The sequence below is a fragment of the Pongo pygmaeus genome, chromosome 9, assembly GCF_028885625.2.
Source record: "Pongo pygmaeus isolate AG05252 chromosome 9, NHGRI_mPonPyg2-v2.0_pri, whole genome shotgun sequence".
In the NCBI taxonomy this organism is placed as follows: domain Eukaryota; kingdom Metazoa; phylum Chordata; class Mammalia; order Primates; family Hominidae; genus Pongo; species Pongo pygmaeus.
In genome coordinates, this window is record NC_072382.2 from 109,672,990 (window position 1) to 109,694,730 (window position 21,741).

At 41.3% G+C, this 21,741-nt stretch overlaps 1 protein-coding gene across 1 annotated transcript in view; it reads left to right on the forward strand.

Annotated features, from left to right (window-relative positions):
* Positions 1 to 4,119: 4,119 nt before the first annotated feature.
* The window catches only part of CUL5 (cullin 5), a 99,998-nt gene continuing 82,376 nt past the window's right edge, over positions 4,120 to 21,741 (forward strand). The window contains 2 exon segments of the mRNA XM_054438734.2: positions 4,120 to 4,776; positions 4,779 to 4,805. Of these exon segments, the coding sequence (XP_054294709.1) occupies positions 4,549 to 4,776; positions 4,779 to 4,805 (255 nt within the window). The 5' untranslated portion in view covers positions 4,120 to 4,548.

Consider the following 21,741-nt stretch of genomic DNA (forward strand, 5'->3'; position numbering starts at 1 on the left):
GCGATTCTCCTGCCTCAGCCTCCCCAGTAGCTGAGATTACAGGCACACACCACCATGCCCAGCTAATTTTTGTATTTTTAGTAGAGACGGGGTTCCATCATGTTGGCCAGGCTAGTCTCAAACTCCTGACCTCAGGTGATCTGCCCGCCTTGGCCTCCCAAAGTGCTGGGATTACAGGTGTGAGCCACTGTAATACATTATATTACAGATACAGACAAGGAAACTTTGACTCATCAGGGTTAGGTAATATACCCAGTGTCTCGTAGCTCATAAATGGCAGGATCTGTTTGGTTCTAAAGCACACATTCTTAAGCATTCTATGAGAAATTCCGGGCCATTGATGCACAAGAATTATTGGACACTGGTGTACAAGAAAAGTCACCTGGGATGCTTAGGGAAAAGGTAGATTTGGGGCCTCACTCCTGACCTGTAGAATCAGAATCTTCAGAGGGCAGAGCCTAGAAATCTGCTTTTAAAATAAGCACCCCAGGTTATTTTGATGTAAATGATCAGCCACATTTGACAAACTCCTTTATATATGTTTTACTGCATACACAGAAAACAAATGAGAAGAATAAAACAAATGGCTAACAGCGGATATTTTAGGAGGTGGGAGAGAAAAGTTTATAGAGAACTTTCATTTTGTAAGGTATTATGGTTTAACATGATGACTAAATTTTCTTAAATTAGCAGGTGATTTTTTTTTTTTTTTTTTTTTGAGATGGAGTTTCGCTCTTTGTTGTCCAGGCTGGAGTACAATGGCGTGATCTCGACTCACTGCAACCTCCCACTCCCAGGTTCAAGTGATTCTCCTGCCTCACCCTCCCAAGTAGCTGGGATTACAGGCATGCGCCACCAAGCCTGGATAATTTTGTATTTTTAGTGGAGACAGGGTTTCTCCATGTTCGTCAGGCTGGTCTCGAACTCCCGACCTCAGGTGATCTGCCCACCTCAGCCTCCCAAAGTGCTGGGATTATAGATATGAGCCACTGTGCCCAGCCAGCAGGTGATTTTTAAAAAGATTTTAAATAAATAAAAGTAAAATTATCCCATTTTCTACTACTCACAAACACTGGTAACATTTTGAATATTTTTTCCAGTTTATCCACTATTCAGTGTAGGAAATAAAACTGTAGCTTTCTTTCTTTACAAAGTTGGAATTCTGGCACATATGTGGAATTTTGCATCCTATATTTTTACCTATTATATTCTGAGCATTTTCCCATGTAATTAATCACATAAGAGGCTATGAAATAAAAGAAGGAACGGTTGCCTTTTATATATGTCTTATATAAATATAAGAAGAAACATATGCTCATTTCTACTTGCCAACGTAATTTCACAAAACCCCTCTTACAACTTAAAAGCTTTGACTTTTAAGGTCAAAGGTGAGGTATGATGGCTCACAACTGTAATCCCAGCACTTTAGGAGGCTGAGGTGGGAGGATTGCTTGAGGCCAGGAATTTGAGACCAGCCTGGCCAATATGGCAAAACCCCGTTTCTATACAAAAATTAGCCGGGCATGGTGGCTCAGGTCTGTAATTCCAGCTATTCAGGCCGCTGAGGTGTGAGAATCGCTTGAACCTGGGAGGTGGGAGTTGCAGTGAGTGGAGATCATGCCCCCTCACTCTAGCCTGGGTGACAGAGCAAGACTCTGTCTCAAAAAGAGGAAGAAGAAGAAGAAAAAAAAGTGTGGAAAAAAAATAGGCACAAAATTTTTTTTCAGTAATTTATATCATACTGCTGAGTGAAAACAAATATGCTAAAGAATATATGTAGTAAACCATGATTTGTGGGGAGAGAAAAAATAATACCTACATGAATGCTTATACATGCACAGAATGTCCTAGGCACTCACAAGAAACATAACCGTTGTCTGTGAGAAGAAAGAATGGATGCCTGGGGGACTGCGGAGGAAGGCAGGCCTATTTAAAAAAAATTTTCCCCAAATATTTAATTATGAAAAATTTTAAACATGTAGATGAGCTGGTTTTACACAGGGAACACTAGCATAGCCACCACCTAGACTCTATCATTAACATTTTACTATACTTGCTATATATATACATATACATACATATATATATATATTTTTTTGAGACAGAGTTTCGCTCTTGTTGCCCAGGCTGAACTGCAGTGGCGCGATCTTGGCTCACTGCAACCTCCGCCTCCTGGGTTGAAGCTATTCTCCTGCCTCAGCCTCCCGAGTAGCTGGGATTATAGGTGCCCGCCACCACGCCTGGCTAATTTTTTGATTTTTATTAGAGACGAGGTTTCACCACGTTGGCCAGGCTGGTCTTGAACCCTTGATCTCAGGTGATCCACCTGCCTCGGCCTCCCAAAGTGCTGGGATTATAGGCGTGAGCCACCACGCCAGGCCCGCTTTATCAACGTTTCTACCCAACCATCAGTTCATCTTATTTTTTGATACATTTCCAAGTAAATTATAAATATAGATTCACTTACTCCTAAATTCTTCAGTATGGATACCATTAAACTTCAAATTTTGTTTACTATTTTGTTTTGAATTAAATGCATAATTTTTTTTAAATTTTATTTTTTTTATAGAGATAGCTACGTTGCACAGGCTGGTCTTGAACCCCTGGGCTCAAGTGATCTGCCTGCCTTCACCTCCCAAAATGCTGGGATTACAGGCCTGGTCCACTGTGCCTGGCTGAAATGCATAAATCTTAAGGGTATACTGGCTGAGTTTTGACAAGTGCATACACCTGAATAACTGAAGGCCCTACCACAATATAGAACATTACATCACCCCAGAAGGTCGAAGGAAGCCTACTTTTGATTGTATTACTTTTAGCACCTTCTGAATTTTGTATTATGTGCCTGTGCTATTTTAAAGAAATAAATATTTAAGCATTTTAAATATTTAAACATTTTTATAACAGTGGGCCGATTCTAAATTGGATGAGAAAGAGTGAAAACAGAAGGAGATGGCAGATAACAAGTGATGGGGGTCAATGGAATGGAGAACTTATTGAAGTCAGAGTTGTAGCAGTGGTGTTTCCAGAACAAGTGAGTTAGGAAAACTGGAATGCTTCGATTGACAGTGGGACGCTGAAATCAAGCTCTCAAAAGTTGTCCTAAGGTTCAGTTATAAAGTTCCTTTCATAAGCAAAGGGTGGCTTGGGTAGATGGAGATTAGGATACTAGTTTACTTTCCCCTCCTACACTCTCAAGTGCACACTGTATTTTTTTTGTTTGTAGTTTTTTTTTTTTTTTCTTTTTGAGACAAGAGTCTCGCTCTGTCGCCCAGGCTGGAGTGCAATAGCGCGATCTCGGCTCATTACAATCTCCACCTTCCGGGTTCAGGCGATTCTCCTGCCTCAGCCTCCCGAGTAGCTGGGATTACAGGTGCCCGCCACCACGCCCGGCTAATTTGTATATTTTTAGTAGAGACAGGGTTTCACCATGTTGGCCAGGCTGGTCTCGAACTCCTGACCGCAGGTGTCTCGGCCTCCCAAAGTGCTGGGATTATAGGCGTGAGCCACTGTGCCCGGCCTCTTTGCAGTATTTATCACAACTCCCACTAAGTAATATTTGACTTGTGTAACCATGCTTAACATTTGGCTACCTTATTAGGCCATAAACTCCAAACGGGCAGGGGTCTTCTCTTTTATTTAATCCTGTATTTCCTGTGCCTAGTTCATACAAGTGCTCAAACAAGTATTAACTACTTGATTGGATTTTTTAAGTAGGCCCATCCCTCTTCTCAGTCCAGAGCTCTTACTTAATTCTACGCATTATGGCCGTATGAAGGTTGTCTGTAAACATGCATAATACAATACCAGGTATCCTGCAGGTTCTACATGTAAATTATACTCTCTCATTGGCCAGTGGTTTGTGGTCTGAAGGGGTAAAACCTGGGGGCTTATGGTTTAGGATCTTCTAGGATAATGCGCCTTCAGAAAATCGAAGATTAATATTCATTCTCTAAACAATCTTTTTTTTTTTTTTCAAACTTTTTTGTAATGACGAGGGTGTTGAACTGGCCTCAAGTGATCCTCCCCCTTCGGCCTCCCAAAGCGCTGAACAATATTTTATCTAAGTGTCAAGCATTCCTGAATAGAAATATTAAGAGTCAACACGCTTGTGCACTCAACACATATTTACTGGGCTCATTCTATGCACGAGTTATTGAAGACAGCTGTTGTGAGCATTTCAGGACAATGCACCTCCCTTAACACCGAGTCCGGGATTTGGGGCGCGGTGCGGGAAAACGCCAGGTCCCGCCAGCAGAGGGCGCGGTCCCGGCCTCGTTGAGGCCTCGGGACCCACCGAGGCTTCCAAGCTCCCACGCTCGCTCCCGAGCGCGTCCCCGCCCTCGCGTCACGTGACGTGGCCGCGGAACCTGAGCTGCGGGGCCTAAGCTGAGCTAAATTCGTTGCAGGTGGCCGCGGCGGGTGCAACCACAAAGGCTAATCCGAAGGAGTCGGGAAGGCTCGTGGAGTCGATGCTTCCTCTTCCAAGTCAGGTCGGCTCCCGTTGCCTTCTCAGCATTCGCCGTTCCCGTCTTCCTGAGCGCGTGCATGAGGTCTTTCGAGTGGGGAAGCTCCGGTGACCATGTAGGGGACAAGAGTGAGGAAGCTCCTGGTGCTTGGGACGAGGTCAGCGCTCTCGGCGCGCTTCTCCAGCGCCCACCACACCCCGGTGCGGGCCGGCGGGCCCTGGGCCCTGGTGGGAACTCCGGCCTCCGGTCAAGGCCTGGCCGGGAGCGCCACGAATTCTCGCGTCGTCTCGCGAGAGTCCAAGTTGAAGGAACATGGCGACGTCTAATCTGTTAAAGGTAAGACCCTCCCTCCAGCTTTGGTTTTACTGTGGGGCCGCCGGGTTTGGCTCTTTGGGAAAGGCACGGTTCAGGTTCAGCTGCGAAATGTGGGAGTGTTCAGGGGTTGTCCACTGACAGGGAAGCCGCGGTGGCAGCCGGCGAGGACGGGAATGCGGGTCTGTGGCCTTGGGGTCGACAGGCTCTGGTGGTCGGTCCCGCCGACTGGCCGCTGGGAGAAAAGCCTGGCTGAGCGCTGGCGAGGAGCGATGCTTTCCAGGGACCAGCTGTGGCCGGGAGCGGGAGATGAATGGTCGTGCGGTGTCCTGACCAGCTGGGCCGTTAGTACTGCTAGGTCTCAGTTTCTTGTGAAGCAATGCCTAAGACGCATCAAAGGAAAAACCAAGAAAATGCTGCCTAACAGGTTTCAGTGACTCGACCCCCCACTTCTTCCATTTCTGTTCTCGTTCTGTCTGCACGAAATTCCAAGTCAGACCAGCAGTGCCTCCCACTCCACCCCCTTCCTCCCTTTACTGCGTGTTACACCTTCCCTCCTAATTCTCCCATTCTTGAGTTCATCTTTTTCCTTAGGAAACTGCTTCCTAACCCCCACCCCAGTTACAGGACACAACCAGATGACAACTGATGAAGCGATACTATCGTTTTAGGGCGCAGGAAAGTTACCTTGTCAAAGACAGTATTTAAAGTTAGTTTTATACAGCAAGGGAGATCTAGGCCCACAGGGGCAGATTCTCCACCAGTTAAAAAGTTTGGAGAAGAATGAGGAAGACTTAGAACTGGTCTGTTCTGTGTATGTGTCTGTAGTAGTTAATCATTTGCCTTAAAAGTACGGACAGAAATGGGGGTAGTGATTAGCTCAGGGAACATAATATTAATGGCAAAAACCGCAGTTACTTTTGCACCAGCCTAATACAAAGGATGAACCACCTCTTCCTGAGGCCTCTCATGCCTTCAGGCAATGCGGATGAATACTAGAAAATAATAAAAAAGAAAATATACAGGAACCTAACCATCATGTCTTCTTTAGACCACTGATATTTGATTGTCTAATAGATGGGACTGTCTCATAAAATGAAGAACAAATTTTACTAAGAGGCAGTACTGTATATCACCTTTTAAAAGGGAGAGGGGCCCTAGAATTAGACTCCCTGAATAGCCACCACTTAAAAGCTGTATGACTTTGGGCGAGTTTCCTTATGAGTAGGACAGCATTATCAGTAGCACCTGTATCATAGGAACATTGTGAAGATTAAATTAGTTAATATATCTGTAATGCTTAAAACCGTGCCTGGCACTTAATTAGTATAATACAATAAATTACTATAACTACTCCCCCTCTTTCTTTAAGAAAACTAATTCGGGGAATTGAGTAACCCATCCCACTCTGCTTTTCTCTTTTATAATGGTATAGCAAAATTCCCATGCTTTACTTCAGAAAGAAAATTTGTGGGCTGGGCACAGTGGCTCACTCCTGTAATCTCAGCTCTTTGAGAGACCAAGGTGGGAGGATTGTTTTAGATAGGTTAATCTTCACAGTGTTCCTACAATATAGGTGCTATTGATAATTCTGAGTTAGAGGTTATAGTTAACTATGATCACGCCACTGCTCTGTGAGACTCTAAATGAAAAAAGAAAAGGAAAGAAAATTTGTTTTATTTCTGAAGACTCCTATTAATGCGTCTGTGTGTTTACATAAACAGTATGCTATTAATTGAAATGTGTTTAAGAAGTAATTTTGTCCGTGATTCTGGGAAATTTTGACTTGTTGATTACCTGGATATAAAGCAAGGTCTTTTTCTCCCCAAAAATAACTCTCAGAAAAGAGTAAGTCACTGTTCTACTTACAAAACCTCACAAAGGATTGTTTGGAGGGGAAGCTACTTTGTTCTATATTAGTTAAGTACTTACCTGTGGAAGCTACTTTGGTCTGTATTAGTTAAGTACTTACCTGTGGAAGCTACTTTGGTTCATATTAGTTAAGTACTTGTGGAAATTCTGAATCTACATCCACAGCACAGACCTGTGAATGGGAAAACTGCCTGAATATACAGAAAACGGGGTACTTAGGGTTTAGGTTTAAAAGCTCACAAGAATTTAAAAAGTGTTTTAACTTGAACATTTACAAATAAAGGGAAGGTGATAATATTTTGAAAAAAAAATTAGTGAGTGACTCAGTCACTCTAGTGAACTTTCTTGATGTGTAACTTAGAAGTTAGAAGCCAATGTCATTAAAAAACCACCAGCTTTTCTTTCTTTTTAATTTTTTTTTTTTTTTGGGGGGACGGAGTCTCGCTCTGTTGCCAGGCTGGAGTTCAGTGGTGCGATCTTGGTTCACTGCAACCTCCGCCTCCCGGGTTCAAGCGATTCTTCTGCCTCAGCGTCCCGAGTAGCTGGGACTACAGGCGCACGCCACCACGCGCAGCTAATTTTTTGTATTTTTAGTAGAGACAGGGTTTCACCATGTTGGCTAGGATGGTCTCCATCTCTTGACCTCATGATCCACCCGCCTCGACCTCTCAAAGTGCTGGGATTATAGGTGTGAGCTACCATGTCCAGCTGCTTTTCTTTTTTAATATTGGAATTTGACTCTAATAATTTTATTGTCTGTTTAAAGCAAGTGGACTATTGCTGTATCTTAGAAGTCTTTCAGCTATGTAAAGATTTGTGTAGCACATTTTGACATATACAGTTAACTGCTTAGGGGTTTTATATCTCTGAAAACCTTTCCATATAACTACTTTATCTTTGTTGTTTTTCCTTACAGAGTGAGTCTGTAGAACATTTGTAGGGATCTGATATTATAATTTTATCTTCTGTTTTAGATTACTTTGAATGTGTAATTGTGATTGTTCCTTTTCTTTTGCAATTATCATCTGGGCCCTTAGTGCTCATTTTTTTCATTTCCAGTTTATTGTTCCACCCCAAACAGCAATTGTTTAAACCTTTTCTTGCTGAGCCTCACCCCTCTTAATTCTTAGTACATTACTTTACCCAGCTATTTGAAGTGCCCTTAACTTCCTTGGTCGATACCAAACATTTTTCTTGTTTCTCCTATATTCTTCTCTGTTCCATGCTACCTCCCAAATTGTCTCATTCTGCTTGTTCTTTTTCAGTCCTCATCTTCCCCCTAGGACTTGGTGGTATATCCCCTCTTACTTTTTTTTTTTTTTTTTCAGTTTCCCTTTTTTCTCCTATGCCGATAAGAAAGTTCATATGTCGCCTCACATAAACTTTTTTTTTTTTTTTTTTGGGAGATGGAGTTTCGCTCTTGTTGCCCAGGCTGGAGTGCAGTGGTGTGGATCTCCACTCACTGCAACCTCCGCCTCCCGGGTTCAAGCAATTCTCCTGCCGCAGCCTCCTGAGTAGCTGGGATTACAGGCACACGCCACCACACCCAGCTTATTTTTGTATTTTTAGTAGAGACGGGGTTTTACCATATTGGCCAGGATGGTCTCAGACTCCTGACCTCAAGTGATCCGGCCTGCCTCGGCCACCCAAAGTGTTGGGATTATAGACGTGAGCCACTGCACTCTGCCTCCTCATACAAACTTGTATTCTGCCTCTGCCTCAAACTTCTATTTCTCACTGTCGCACTTCTTAGAAAAGCAGCCCCCATTTGCTGCCTTTATAATTCTTTGCCCTTTAACTTACTGATATGGCTTACTCTTCTCTCCCACCCAATTGTATAGAACCTGTCAGTCGTAAAAGTACTAGCAACCTCCTGATTATCAAATGAGATTCTTCTCTGGTAATATTTATCCTCTTTTCTGGTATTCTTGCTCATTTCCTCTGCTTCTCTTTTGGTTTTTATGACATTCCCTCCTTGATCTGCTCGCTCTCAAATCACGTTTGTTTTTTTACTGGCTTCCCTCCCCTGTCCCCAATAGAATTATTTCTCAGGATTTTATCTTCAGCCCTTTTCTATCTTTGTATATTTTTTTCTGGGACAGTCTTAACTCCCATGATTTCACTATTTTTATCTCTTAGCTCTGATCTGAGCTCTAGATCAAAATGCAGTTTTCACCATATCACTTTCCTGTTCAGATACCTTTGACGATTCAAATTGTTTGAGATCTTTCCAGCTGGGTCTTCTCCTGATAACTAACTAGTATTCTCTCTCTCTGTCTCTTGTCTCTCTCTCATACGTGTGTGCACACACACCCCTACCTAGCTGGTTACTTGTTGGCTCACTAGCATGCCAGAGGTCGTCTTCTCCCTAATAACTAACTCTTAACTCTCATTCTCTCTCCTTCTAATTGGATCTAGTGAGTTGGAGGCACAAGAAGGCAGTAGTATATAACCGAACTACAAGATAAATCAAACTTTAAACTGAAATATGATTCATACTACTTTTCTCAGTGGACTTTTTTTTATCCTTTAAGAGGAAAGAAAATGGAAATGTAAAGCAGTGATTCAGAGTGTCTATAGAGGCCGGGCATGGTGGCTCATGCCTGTAATCCCAGCACTTTGGGAGGATGAGGTGAGAGGATTACCTGAGGCCAACCTGGGCAATGTAGCAAGACCCTGTCTCTATAAAACAACAACAATAAAAAGTGCCTGTAAAAGTTATTCATTATTAAAATAACTTTATTGACACCCGTATGCAAGGCATCATGGAGAATGCAAAGATATGTAGAACAATGTCCATGCTCTTTGGGAATTTACCATATGCTAAAGGAGAGTAAAAGGTACTAATGATTTATTATAAGGCAAAAGTTTCAGATGTGTTACCAACTGCTCTATGTTCCCTCACAGATTGAGGAAATAATTTCTGGTGGGATGATCAGTGAAAATTTTATGGAGAAAGTGTTGGAGCTGGATTTTGAATAATGGGTAAACTTTTTGTATTGGTAATTAGGAGAAAATTTGGTAGGAATCTAGGCTAGATCAGTTTGGCTGCAGTGTAAGCAGGGCTGCATGCTGTGTTAGATATTCTGTATGAATAGTGTTCCTTGGGATTGTTGCAGCATAGAAACCCAGAATACAGGGAAACAAGAAGAGGGATAGGAGTGAAAGGGAAGTCGGGTCAGATTACAAAGGGCCTTCAGTGCTAGGCAAGGGTTTTGAAATAAAGTTCTATAGTTACTGAGGAATATTTGAAAAATATGTGAGCAGAGATACTCTCAAGCCCTCAATCTGTTTTTAGCTTTTACACATAAAAGTTATTCTATTTTCTGTATATTTATAATCTGCTTGTGAGATTGGCCATGGATGAGGGGCATTTGTGCCAGTGACACCTTGTTCATTGAAACCGTAACCATAGCAGGAGTAATTAAGTCTATGGGAAATACATTTATTCATTGAACAAGAATTTAGTATTTCCTAATTCTAACTAGATAATGATGAACTAGGCAGACAACTCCTGCCCTTGTATAATTTACATTTTTGTTGGGAAGAGAAACAATAAACATAAACAGTTAAATACATACTGTAAGTCAAGTTGTGATAGGTACTATGAATAAAAACCAGGGTAAAGGAGAGAGTGCTCGATGCTATTTTTATTTTTATTTTTATTTTTATTTTTGAGACGGGGTCTCACTGTCTTGCCCAGGTTGGAGTGCAGTGGCACGATCTCGGCTCACTGCAACCTCCACCTCCTGGGTTCAAGCAATTCTCCTTCCTCAGCCTCCCGAGTAGTTGGGATTACAGGTGACCACCACCACGCTTGGCTAATTTTTGCATTTTTAGTAGAGACGGGGTTTCACCGTGTTGGCCAGGCTAGTCTTGAACTCCTGACCTTAAGTGATCCTCCCACCTCAGCCTCCCAAAGTGCTGGGATTACAGGCATGAGCCACCACGGCTGGCTTATTTTTGATAAGATAGTGAGGGAGTGCCTCTGAGGAGATAATATTTGAGGTAAAACCAGAATGAAGCACGGGAGCAAGTCATGTACATATTTAGAAGAATTCCTTGTAGAGGGAACAGCCAGTGTGAAAGCACAGAGTCAGGATCATGCTTGGCAAGGAATATGGGTGTGATACGAAGAATTGAATATTGTTGGTGAATGTGGTTAAGGTACATAACCAGAGAATTCTTTTTAATATGTCTAGTTAAACATAAATGAGAACCTTATTAAGAACTTGTCAGTATTTCATTGGGTTGATAGAAATTGCCCTCTTGAAACGTACATCTAAGAGGGGCATGGGCCTTAGAGCGTCTTTCCCTACTTCCGTGTACTGTCCTAGAGAGATGGTTGCGTTCGACACAGCCTAGGGAGGAAACAAATTTCAAGGGTGTCTGTGTTGGTCGTGGGTAGGAATGGGAGAGGGACTAGTGGACTAATGAGTAACTGTAAAACTTTGTGATACATGTAAATGGTGGAATCTTTCATGTTCTATGAAAATAAATGATTGAACAATTACCATAATCTGGAGGTGATGTATGTTCATTAAAACTTCTAAAAGGAAGTGGCAGCTCAGGATAAATTTTGATCAGTCATTTTTCAGTAGATTAGAGGAGGGGAATTTTAGACTGCCGGAAGGTAGAAAGGGGATACTAAGCATCTTTCTAGTAAAAAGAGAGGTTTTGTTTTTGTTTTTGTTTGTTTTGAGAGGAGGTCTTACTCTCACACAAGCTGGAGTGCAGTGGCACGATCATGGCTCACTTCAGTCTTGATCTCCCAGGATCAAGCGATCCTCCCGCTTCAGCCTCCTGAGTGGCTGAGACTACAGGCACATACCACCCTAGGTCTGGCTAACTTTTTATAGAGATGGGATCTCACCGTATTGCCCAGACTGGTCTCCACTCCTGAGCTCCAGTGATCTTCCTGCGTAGGCCTCCCAAAGTGCTGGGATTACAGGAATGAGCAAAAGAGCTAGTCAGCCAGAGAGGTTTTTCTTTTCTTTTCTTTTCTGTTGAGACAGGGTCTCACTCTGTCCCCCAGTCTGGAGTACAGTGGCGCAGTCACAGCTCCCTGCAGCCTTGACCTCCTCAGGCTCAGGTAATCCTCCCGCCTCATCCTCCCACACCACCATGCCCAGCTCATTTAAAAAAATGTTTAGAGACAGGGTTTTGCCATGTTGTCCAGGCTAGTCTGGAATTCCTGGGCTCAGGCAATCTGCCCCGTCCTCCCAAAGTGCTGGGATTACTGGCGTGAGCTACCACCCCTACCTGAGGTTTCTCTTAATAAATATTTTGCCTAGTGTCCTGGTGAACCCAGTTGTCATTAAAAGCCATTTGCCTCCTGCCTTGGTTAGTAGGTGGAGGAAATAGATGCCTCATATGCTCTGTAAGGAAAGCAGGGCTGGGTGCAGTAACTCACACCTGTAATCCCAGTGATTTGAGAGGCCAAGGTGAGAGTATTGCTTGAGGCCAGGAGTTTGATACCAGCTTGGGCAACCCCATTTGTACAAAAACAAACAAACAAAAAAACAAACAAAAAGCAGGATACAGCTCAGGTTAAAACTTTGGTCAAAGGCTGGTTGCAGTGGCTCATGCCCAACACTTTGGAAAGCGGAGGCAGGAGGATCATTTGAGGCCAGGAGTTGGAGACTAGACTGGGCAGCATAGCAAGACCTACCACCTCTACAAAAATAAAAATTAGAAAACGTTGGTCATATCCATGGAGTACATACAAATAATATCAAAGGTAATTGATCTGTGTAACTGCGGTTTGTTCATTCCATAAAAATCTGAGCATTTATGCTGTACTGGATACCATTTTAAATGTCAGGCTGGGCACAGTGGCTCACACCTGTAATCCAAGCACTTTGGGAGATTGAGGTGGGTGGATTGCCTGAGCCCAGGAATTTTAGCCCACCCTGAACAGCATGGTGAAACTCGTCTCTACAAAAAATAAAGAATAAATACCTGGGGGTGGTGGTGTACAGTTTTAGTTCTAGCTACAAAGGAGGCTGAGTTGGGAGGCTTGCTGGAGCCCAGGAGGTTGAGGCTGCAGTGAATTGAGATCGCACCACTGCACTCCAGACTGGGCGACAAAGCAAGACCCTGTCTCAAAAAAAAAAAAAAAAAAAAAGTATCAGTGATACAATAGTGAATATGACAAAGTTCTTAGACTTTGGGGCTTATATCCTGATGGATGAATACTGACACTAAAGACATAAAGAATACACTTGCATAGTTTTTACTGGTAATTAGGGCAGTACCGAAAACAACATGATAAGAATGTTCAAGGCCGGATGCGGAGGCTCACGCCTGTAATTGCAGCACTTTGAGAAGCCCAGGTGGGAAGATAGCTTGAGCCCAGGAGTTCAAGACCAGTCTGGGCAACCATAGTAAGACCTCGTCTCGACAAAAAATTTAAGAATTATCCAGGCATGTTAGTGCATGCCTGTAATCTCAGCTACATGGGGAGGCTGAGGCAGAAGGATTGCTTGAGCACAGATCAAGGCTGCAGTGAGCAGTGTTCATGCTGCTGCACTGTAGCCTGGGCGACAGAGTGAGACCCTGTCTCAAAAAAAAAAAAAAAAAAAAAGTGTTCCGGAAGGTGGAGCCACTATTTTACTCACTTATTTACAACAGAAAATAATTTTTCCCCAAAAAACTGCTTTTGACTATTTTTTGTTGAATGTTTTTTCTCTTCCTCATGTTGACATTTCAGCCAGATCCTATAGCTTTCCTGGGCTTTTCTTAAAAGCCTGGTTATTCCAAATTAAAATTTCAGTCTTATAGACAATCAGAGTGTCTCTTGTACCATCTCAAGACTTTGTCTCTGGATGTGCAGAGAGGAATGGAGGAAGGGCATTTTTCTTAGGCTGGTTTGGGAGGCCTCTCTGAGGTGGCATTGGAGCTGAGAACTGAATGATCTGCATTCTAAGGCAAAGGTCTTGAGGTGCAGTGATGAGCTTGGCCTGTTTGAGGAACACCTTTAAAAGGTTTCTGTGGCTGGAACATAGTGAGAATTGCAGTAGTAAGAATTACTGGTATTCAAATATATACAATCAGCCCTCAGTATTCATGAGTTCCATGTCTGTGGATTCAACCAACCAAAGATTAAAAATACTCAGAAAAGGCTGGGCGTGATGGCTCATGCCTATAATCCCAGCACTTTGGGAGGCTGAGGCAGGCGGATCACCTGAGGTCAGGAGTTCAAGACCATCCTGGCCAACATGGTGAAACCCCATCTCTACTAAAAAAATACAAAAATTAGCTGAGTGTGGTGGCACATGCCTGTAGCCCCAGCTGCTCGAAAGGCTGAGGCAGGAGAATCACTTGAACCCGGGAGGCAGAGGTTGCAGTGAGCCGAGATCACGCCATTGCACTCCAGCCTGGGTGAGAGAGTGAGACTGTGTCTTTAAAAAAAAAAAAAGAGAGAAACATCATATATATGCACTTGGTATGGCACCCGCACACATTTATTTTTATTAAGCCACCTCACTTTTGTTGAGATAAGAAAGGTTTTATGAATCCCTTATAGATGCAAGTAGTGGACTTGCAATGTAACAGTGGTTATGAGCTCAGCCTCTGGAGCCATACTGCTTGGGTTGGTCTCCAGATTCTGCCATTTGCTAGCTGTGTGATATTGGGCAAGTTACTTAACATTTCTGTGCCTCAGTTTCTATATCTATAAATAGCAGTAATCTCAAAAAAAAAAACCTCAGAAAAAAATTGCGTCTGTATTGAATATGTACAGACCTTTTATTCTTATAATTCCGTAAACAATACAATATAGCAGCTGTTAGCATTTACATTATAGTATGTATTATAAGTAATTTAGAGATGGTTTAAAGTGTATGGGAGGATGTGCATGGGTAATAAGCAAATGCTATGCCATTTTCTATCAGGGACTTGAACATGTATGGGTTTTGGTATCCCGAGGGGTGGGGGTGGGGTGGGGTGGATCCTGGAATCATTTCCCCACAGATACCAAGGGACAACTGTACAGTGGTTTGATTCTTTTGGTTAGTGGGGATTGGCAAATGGGGTTTTAAAATCACGTAACTGGGAGCAATAGTGGCTTCATAAATAGTAAGGGAACCCACACATTCAAATAGCTAACCTCATAATTCACATGAATTATCTAAAATATGCCAACTGGGTTCCTTTGGTAATTAGAGTGCCATTAATTGGATATACAGTCATTTACTGCATATTGATGTTTTGGTCAACAACGGATCACATACATAATGGTGGTCTTATAGGATTATAATGGGAGCTAAAAAATTCCTATTGTCTGGCAATGTTTATTGTAGCCCTTGTAACGTAGTAGTGCAATAACACATCACTCGTGTCTGTGGCGATGCTGGTGTACATAAAACTATTGTGCTGCCACTCTTATAAAAATCTAGCACGTATAATTGTATACAGTACCCAATCCTTGGATAATAGGATAATAAAATTATTGTCCTAATAATAATAAGTGACTGTGTTACTGGTTTATGTATATCTTAGTCCATTTGTGTTGCTATAAAGGAATACCTGAGACTGGGTAATTTATAAAGAAAAGATTTATTTGGTCCACAGTTCTGTAGGCTGGTGAGGTCCTCAGCCTGCTTCTACTCATGGCAGAAGGTGAACGGGATCCTGTGTGTGTAGAGATCACACGGCAAGAAAGGAAGCAAGAGAGTGGGGAGAGGTACCAAACTCTTTTTAACAACCAACTCTCAGGGAACTAACAGAGTGAGAACTCACTCACTGCTCACCACCCTGCCCCCACCCCCACTGGCATTCATCTATACATGAGGGATCCACCACCATGACCCAACACTTTTCATTAGGCCCACTTACAACATTGGGGATCAAATTTCAACATGAGGCTTGGTGGACAAACATCCAAACTGTAGCAGTACATTTACTGTTATATACTTGTTATTTTTTTTTTAGTGTGTGTACCCTCTAATAAATTTAAAAGTTAACTGTAAAATAGCCTCAGTCAGGTCCTTTAGGAGGCATTCCAGAAGAAGGCGTTGTTATCATAGGAGATGATAGCCCCATTCAGGTTAGTGTTCCTGAAGACTTTCCAGTGGGACAAGATGTGAAGGTTGAAGACAGTAATGTTGATGATCCTGACCCTGTGGAGGCCTAGGCTAGTGTGTATGTCTGTCTTAGTTTTTAATGAAAAAGTTTAAAAATAAAAAAGCTTTTTTTAATAGAAAAGTTTATAGAATAAGGATATAAAGTAAATATGTTTGTGCAGCTGAATGTGTTTGTGATTTTTTGTTTGTTTGTTTGTTTAAAATAGAGACAGGGTCTCACCATGTTGCCCAGACTGGTCTGAAACTCCTGAGCTCAAGTGATCTTTGTACCTCAGCCTCCCAGAGGGCTAGGATTAGAGGCGTGAGTCACTGTGCCTGGCCGTGTGTTTGTGTTTCACAATAAGTGTTATTTACAAAAAAGTCAAAAAGTTTTCCAAAAAGAGGAAAGGTTTTTAAAGTAAAAAAGTTACAATAAGCTGAAATTAATTTATTATTGAAGAAAAATATTTTTGTATAATTTAGCATAGCCTAAGAGTTTATAAAGTGTACCGTAATGTCCTAGACCTTCACATTCACTCACTACTCACTCACTGACTCACCTAGAGCATCTTCCAGTCCTGCAGGCTCCATTCATGGTGAGTGCCCAATTTAGGTCTACCATTTTTTATCTTTCATACTGTATTTTTACTGTACCTTTTCTATGTTTGGATCCACAAATTTTTACCATTTTGTCCTAATTGCTTCCAGCTTCAGTACAGTTACATACTATATAGGTTGGTAGCCTAGGATAATAGACTATACCATTTAGCCTAAGTGTGTAGTAGTCTCTACCATTAGATTTGTGTAAGTACATGCTGTTATTTTCACACAACGATGAAATTGCTTAACGATGCATTTCTCAGAACGTCATTAAGTGACACATGGCTGTAATCCACAATCAGTATGGTGGGAACTTCACAAATCTTAAAACAACTAAACTGGTTGTATGGTGTTCAAAATGTTATGGGCGTGTAAAAGTAAGGTGATAAAAAAATTGCCATTAATTCTATGGATGCCATTATTTCTTGCTTTTCCTTCAGCTTGTCTTTTCATCTTAACTTTTCTTACACCTTTGTCCTAAGCAAGATATAGCAAGATATACAGCAATAATAACAAATTCTTTGTTTCCTTGTATTATTTTTAAATTTTATTCATTCTTTAGAGACAGGGTCTTACTCTGTCACTCAGACTGGAGTGCAGTGGGATGATCATAGCTCACTGCAGCCTTGAATTCCTGAGCTTAAGCAGTGCTCTTGCCTCAGCCTCTGGAGTAGCTGTTGGGACTACTGGTGTGTGCCACCACACCCAGCTAATATTTTATTTTATTTTATTTTTGTATTATTTTATTTTATTTTTGTAGAGATGGGGTCTCACCATGTTGCCCAGGCTGGTTTCAACCTCGTGGCCTCAAGTGATTCTCGTGCCTTGACCTCCCACAGTAATGGGATTATAGGCATGAGCCACACCGCCCAGTTATTTATTTATTTATTTTTCAGAGACAGGGTCTCACTTTGTTCCTCAGGCTGGAATGCAGTGGCATGATCATAGCTCACTGCAGCCTTGAACTCCTGGGCCCAAGCAGTTGTCCCGCCTCAGCCTCTGGAGTAGCTAGGACTGTAAGTGTGCCCCACCATGCCCATCTATCTATCTGTATCTATCTACCTATCTATCCATCGATCCATCCATTCTTAGAGATGGGGTCTTGCTTTGATGCCCAGGCTGGTCTTGAAATCCTAGGCTCAGGTGATCCTCCCACCTTGGTCTCCCAAAGTGCTGGGATTATAGGCATGAGCCCTCTCTGTTTTCTTTTAAATGCAACATTTGACATCATTAAAATATTGCCATAATATTGTTTCTATAATTTGCTGTGGTATGTTTTGTCCCATGTGTTATGTAGGGATTTCTGGGTGTTTTTGGGGCAAACCAGTAGGTCAACATTTGTATTATTTTGTTGTAAAGTAAGTGAATTATTTAAAAATGATTCTATTTGAATCATTTTGCAAGCCAGTGGATTTTTCTATTTTTGTTTACATTCTTGTGTTTAAACATTTTTATTTTTTAACATGATACCAAATATTGTATTTCTACACCATTATATATCTGTTCTTTTACTCATGACCTAGTAAAGTGGGATTGTTACAGATACGCTAATTGCTTGAAAATGCACTCCTAAATTTGAATGGGGGATATGCATTTTTTTAAAGCAGTAATATGTTCTAGAAAGATCTATATAACATCTTATATTTCTGGCTGATAACACTTACCCCCAGCCCAAACACATTTTCTTTTTCCTAAGCCAATTAACACAGGACCCAAACGCATTTTTAAAAATTAAGTTATTCTTCTGTAATCCACCCTCCCTCCTTGGTCTGGGCAAATGATGGTACAGTATTTAGGCCTGAAGCCTTAGCTGTGTGCTTTTGAGATATAAATTTTCTAACTTTCTCTGAACCAGTGGTTCAAGACTACAGTGAGCAGTGATGGTGCCACTGCACTCCAGCCTAGGTGACAGCAAGACCCCATCTCTAAAAAAAAGTCAATTATAAAATTGAGTTGTTCTGCTTTTCTTACGGATTGTTTAGTTCCTTACATATTCTGGATGAGAGCCTTTCTTGGATATACATATTAGAAATATCCTTTCTTGGCCCGGCGTGGTGGCTCACGCCTGTAATCCTAGCACTTTGGGAGGCCAAGGCAGGTGGATCACCTGAGGTCAGGAGTTCGAGACCAGCCTAATCAACATGGTGAAACCCCATCTCTACTAAAAATAAAAAATTAGCCAAGCATGGTGGCACACGCCTGTAATCCCAGCTACCTGGGAGGCTGAGGCAGGAGAATGAGAATCACTTGAACCAGGGAGGCAGAGGTTGCAGTGAGCCAAGATCTTGCCATTGCACTCCAGCCTGGGCAACAAACAAAACTCTGTATCAAAAACAAAACAAACAAAAAAAACGCAGTATCTTCTCCACTTTGTGGGCTGCCTTTTCACTCGCTGAATGGTGTCTTTTAATGGCTAAAGTTAATTTTAATATAGTGCAATTTATAATTTTTTTTCCCTTTATGGTTAATGCTTGGTTTTAAGGTCATATGAGCAGTTCAGATTTCTACTTGTATTAATATTTTGTTAGATTTTTAAAAACGAAAACAAAATTTTAAAATTCTTTTTATAGATTGAGTCTTAAGAATGTATCCTGGGTGTCTGGTTGAAGTTGGTGTTTTGAAAAAAGAAAAAAAACAAAGAATATATCCTGGGACCCTTCGGGAGTCCACGTACTACAGTTTAAGGAACACTATACTAGAATGTGAGTTGCTTGAGGACTTTTCATTTATGTGCCCCAATACACAGTAGAGTCTCAGATGTTTGTTCAATGAATAAATGTAATAAATGACAAGCTCCCCAAAATAAGTTTAAACTCTTTTATCAGTTTTATTATTCTTGCTTTTTCCTTAAAATTATTTGTTTGGGTTTCAAAAAATACAAGTATTGCTAGAATTTGTTTGAAATTTTTTTCCTTTATAAAAGGAACCTAAAAGTTTAAAGAGAGTGTGGTATGAAATTTTTTATTTCAGTGGAAAGAGATATTTAACTTCTTGGAAAACAGTGTCCTCTTCCTTCTCCTCCACCATGTTTGAAAAGAAATGTCTTTTATGTAGTGATATTTCCGCTGTATGGTTTCTAGATAATTGTCACTAAATTTTTATAATCATAGATCTTTGCAGTGTACTCTATAAGCCTGATGAAATTAAGCCAAGGGCTGGATCTGGCCCATGGATTAGAAGCCCATTCATTCCTTATCCAGGAAAGGACCGGAGAATAGTTAATTAAGAATGTGGCTTTAACAGAGCTAAACTGCTTGGATTTGATTTCCTGCCCTGCCACTTATTGCCTGTAATTTTTGACAAATAATCTAACTTAATCTCAGGTTGTACAGTGTGCATAAAATGGGAATAGGCCAGGCATAGTGATCATGCCTGTAATCCTAGCAGTTTGGGAGGCTGAGGCAGGAGGGCCACTTGATCACTTGAGGCCAAGAGTTTGAACATGCAGAGAGCTATGATTATGCCACTGCACTCTTGCCTAGGCAACAGAGCAAAATCCTGTCTCAAAAAAAAAATTATTAATAATAAAGGAATAATATCACTGAACACATAGGATAGTTGTAAAGATTAATTCATACTTGTAAACTATTTGGAACAGTACAGCACTTAACACGTAACTAGCAGTCAGATATTATAAAGTAAAATAATCACAGTGATGCAGTGATGTACACATCTATGCTGAAGATTATAGTGAAGTTAATAGAAGATACAAATGCTGAACTAAAATTTGTTTACAGATGTCAGATATTCAAACCATTCGTGGAAATGTAAGGAAAATCAAAAGAAGTCTTTTGTACAACAGATACCACATGTACAAAATTTGTTGGCCTTTATAATCCCCAATTAGTGAAATGCCATATATTTGCAATAAAAAAAAATAGTAGAAAATCTTGCAGTGGAATGGTTAAACAAAGACAATAGAAATGAGAAACTTTTGCTAAATTCCATCCTTCCATAATCTCAATTTCAAGCATCCTACTTGATTGCCTGTTACCACCCTGTCTTTCTGACTCTCTCTAGTGCTTTTATTCCAACAGTCCACCTCCACTACTAAAGCCTTCAGTTCACTGACTCTGCTACGTTATTGTTTAATGTCTTATATCTGTGGTTTATAGTTCTTATCAAATTAGAAAACATTTTTGCATTTTTCTTCAAATACTGTCTACACCCTTACGTCAAGATTCCAATTATGTGTAGGTTAGGTCGTTTGATGTTCCACAGCTTACTGATACTCATTTAAAAAATATTTCTATGATGTTCATGCCATCCCATACCTTTTTGGTTATATAGCATATGTGTAATAGCTGACTTAATGTCCTTGTTTACTGAATGTAACACCTGTGTCATTTCTGGGTCAGCTTCTTTTGATGATATTTTTTCTCTTGGCGATAGGTTATATTTTCCTGTTTCTTTCCATGCTTGGTAGTTTTTAACTGGATGTCAGACATTGTGAGTATATGTTTTAGGGGCTTGATTTTAAAGATTTTCTCTAAATAGTTTTGGATTTGGCTGTGATGCAGTTAGGTAACTTGGAATCAGTTTGATCCTTTTGAACCTTACCTTTAAGTTTTGTTAGAGTGTGTCCAGAATATCACTCGGGGTAGGGCTACTTTGGCTCCACTATAGACTCAATAACTTTCTGTGGACTCTACCCAATGCCTGGCACTTTAAAGGATGTTTCCACTCTGGCTGGTAGCAACACTGTTTCTGGCCCTGTGTGCGCTCTGCTGATTGTTCTGCCCATTCCCATTCCTTCCTAATGGTTCTTTCCCCAGTCTCTTATAGTTTTCTCACACCCAGGTACAGGTTAGTACTCAGCCACAGGCCTCAGGGACCTTCTCTATAGATATCCAGAGCTCCCTTGGTGCCACAAATTCTAGTCACCTCAGCCTTTTCAAACTCTGAACTCTGCCTCTTAAACGTAGTAAAATCCCTAGCCACTGTTTGGGTTTCCCCTCGTTGTGACGAGGCCTAAGAGACACTCTCTAGGCGTATGTTTGGACATTTGTAGCGCTCACCTCGTTTGTTTTTCTTTTCTCAGGAAGCGCTGTCCTGCACTGCTTTTGGTTTTCTAGTTTGTTTAGGCAGGAGGGAAAATCTGGTTCCTGTTATTCTGTCATGATGGGAAGCAGAAGTCTCTTTCTCTTTTCACCTTGAAGTCCATTTTCTCCCCCTTACCCAACATAAATTCTCTTCTCAATCATTATAGTTGTTCCCTTCAATACACTTTTCGCTTCCTTGCCCCTGTCTTGTTCTGCTTGGGAAAAGTGTACAACCCTGGTTAAATCTGTCTCTTCACTTTTCAGTGCCAGTACCTGTGTAGCTGAATGTCACTCGAGAAAAAGACACAACCGTGCTATTTGCACCTTAAATTCATGATCACAATGAGGCCAGTCATACTGCATTTCCAGAGTCACTTATTC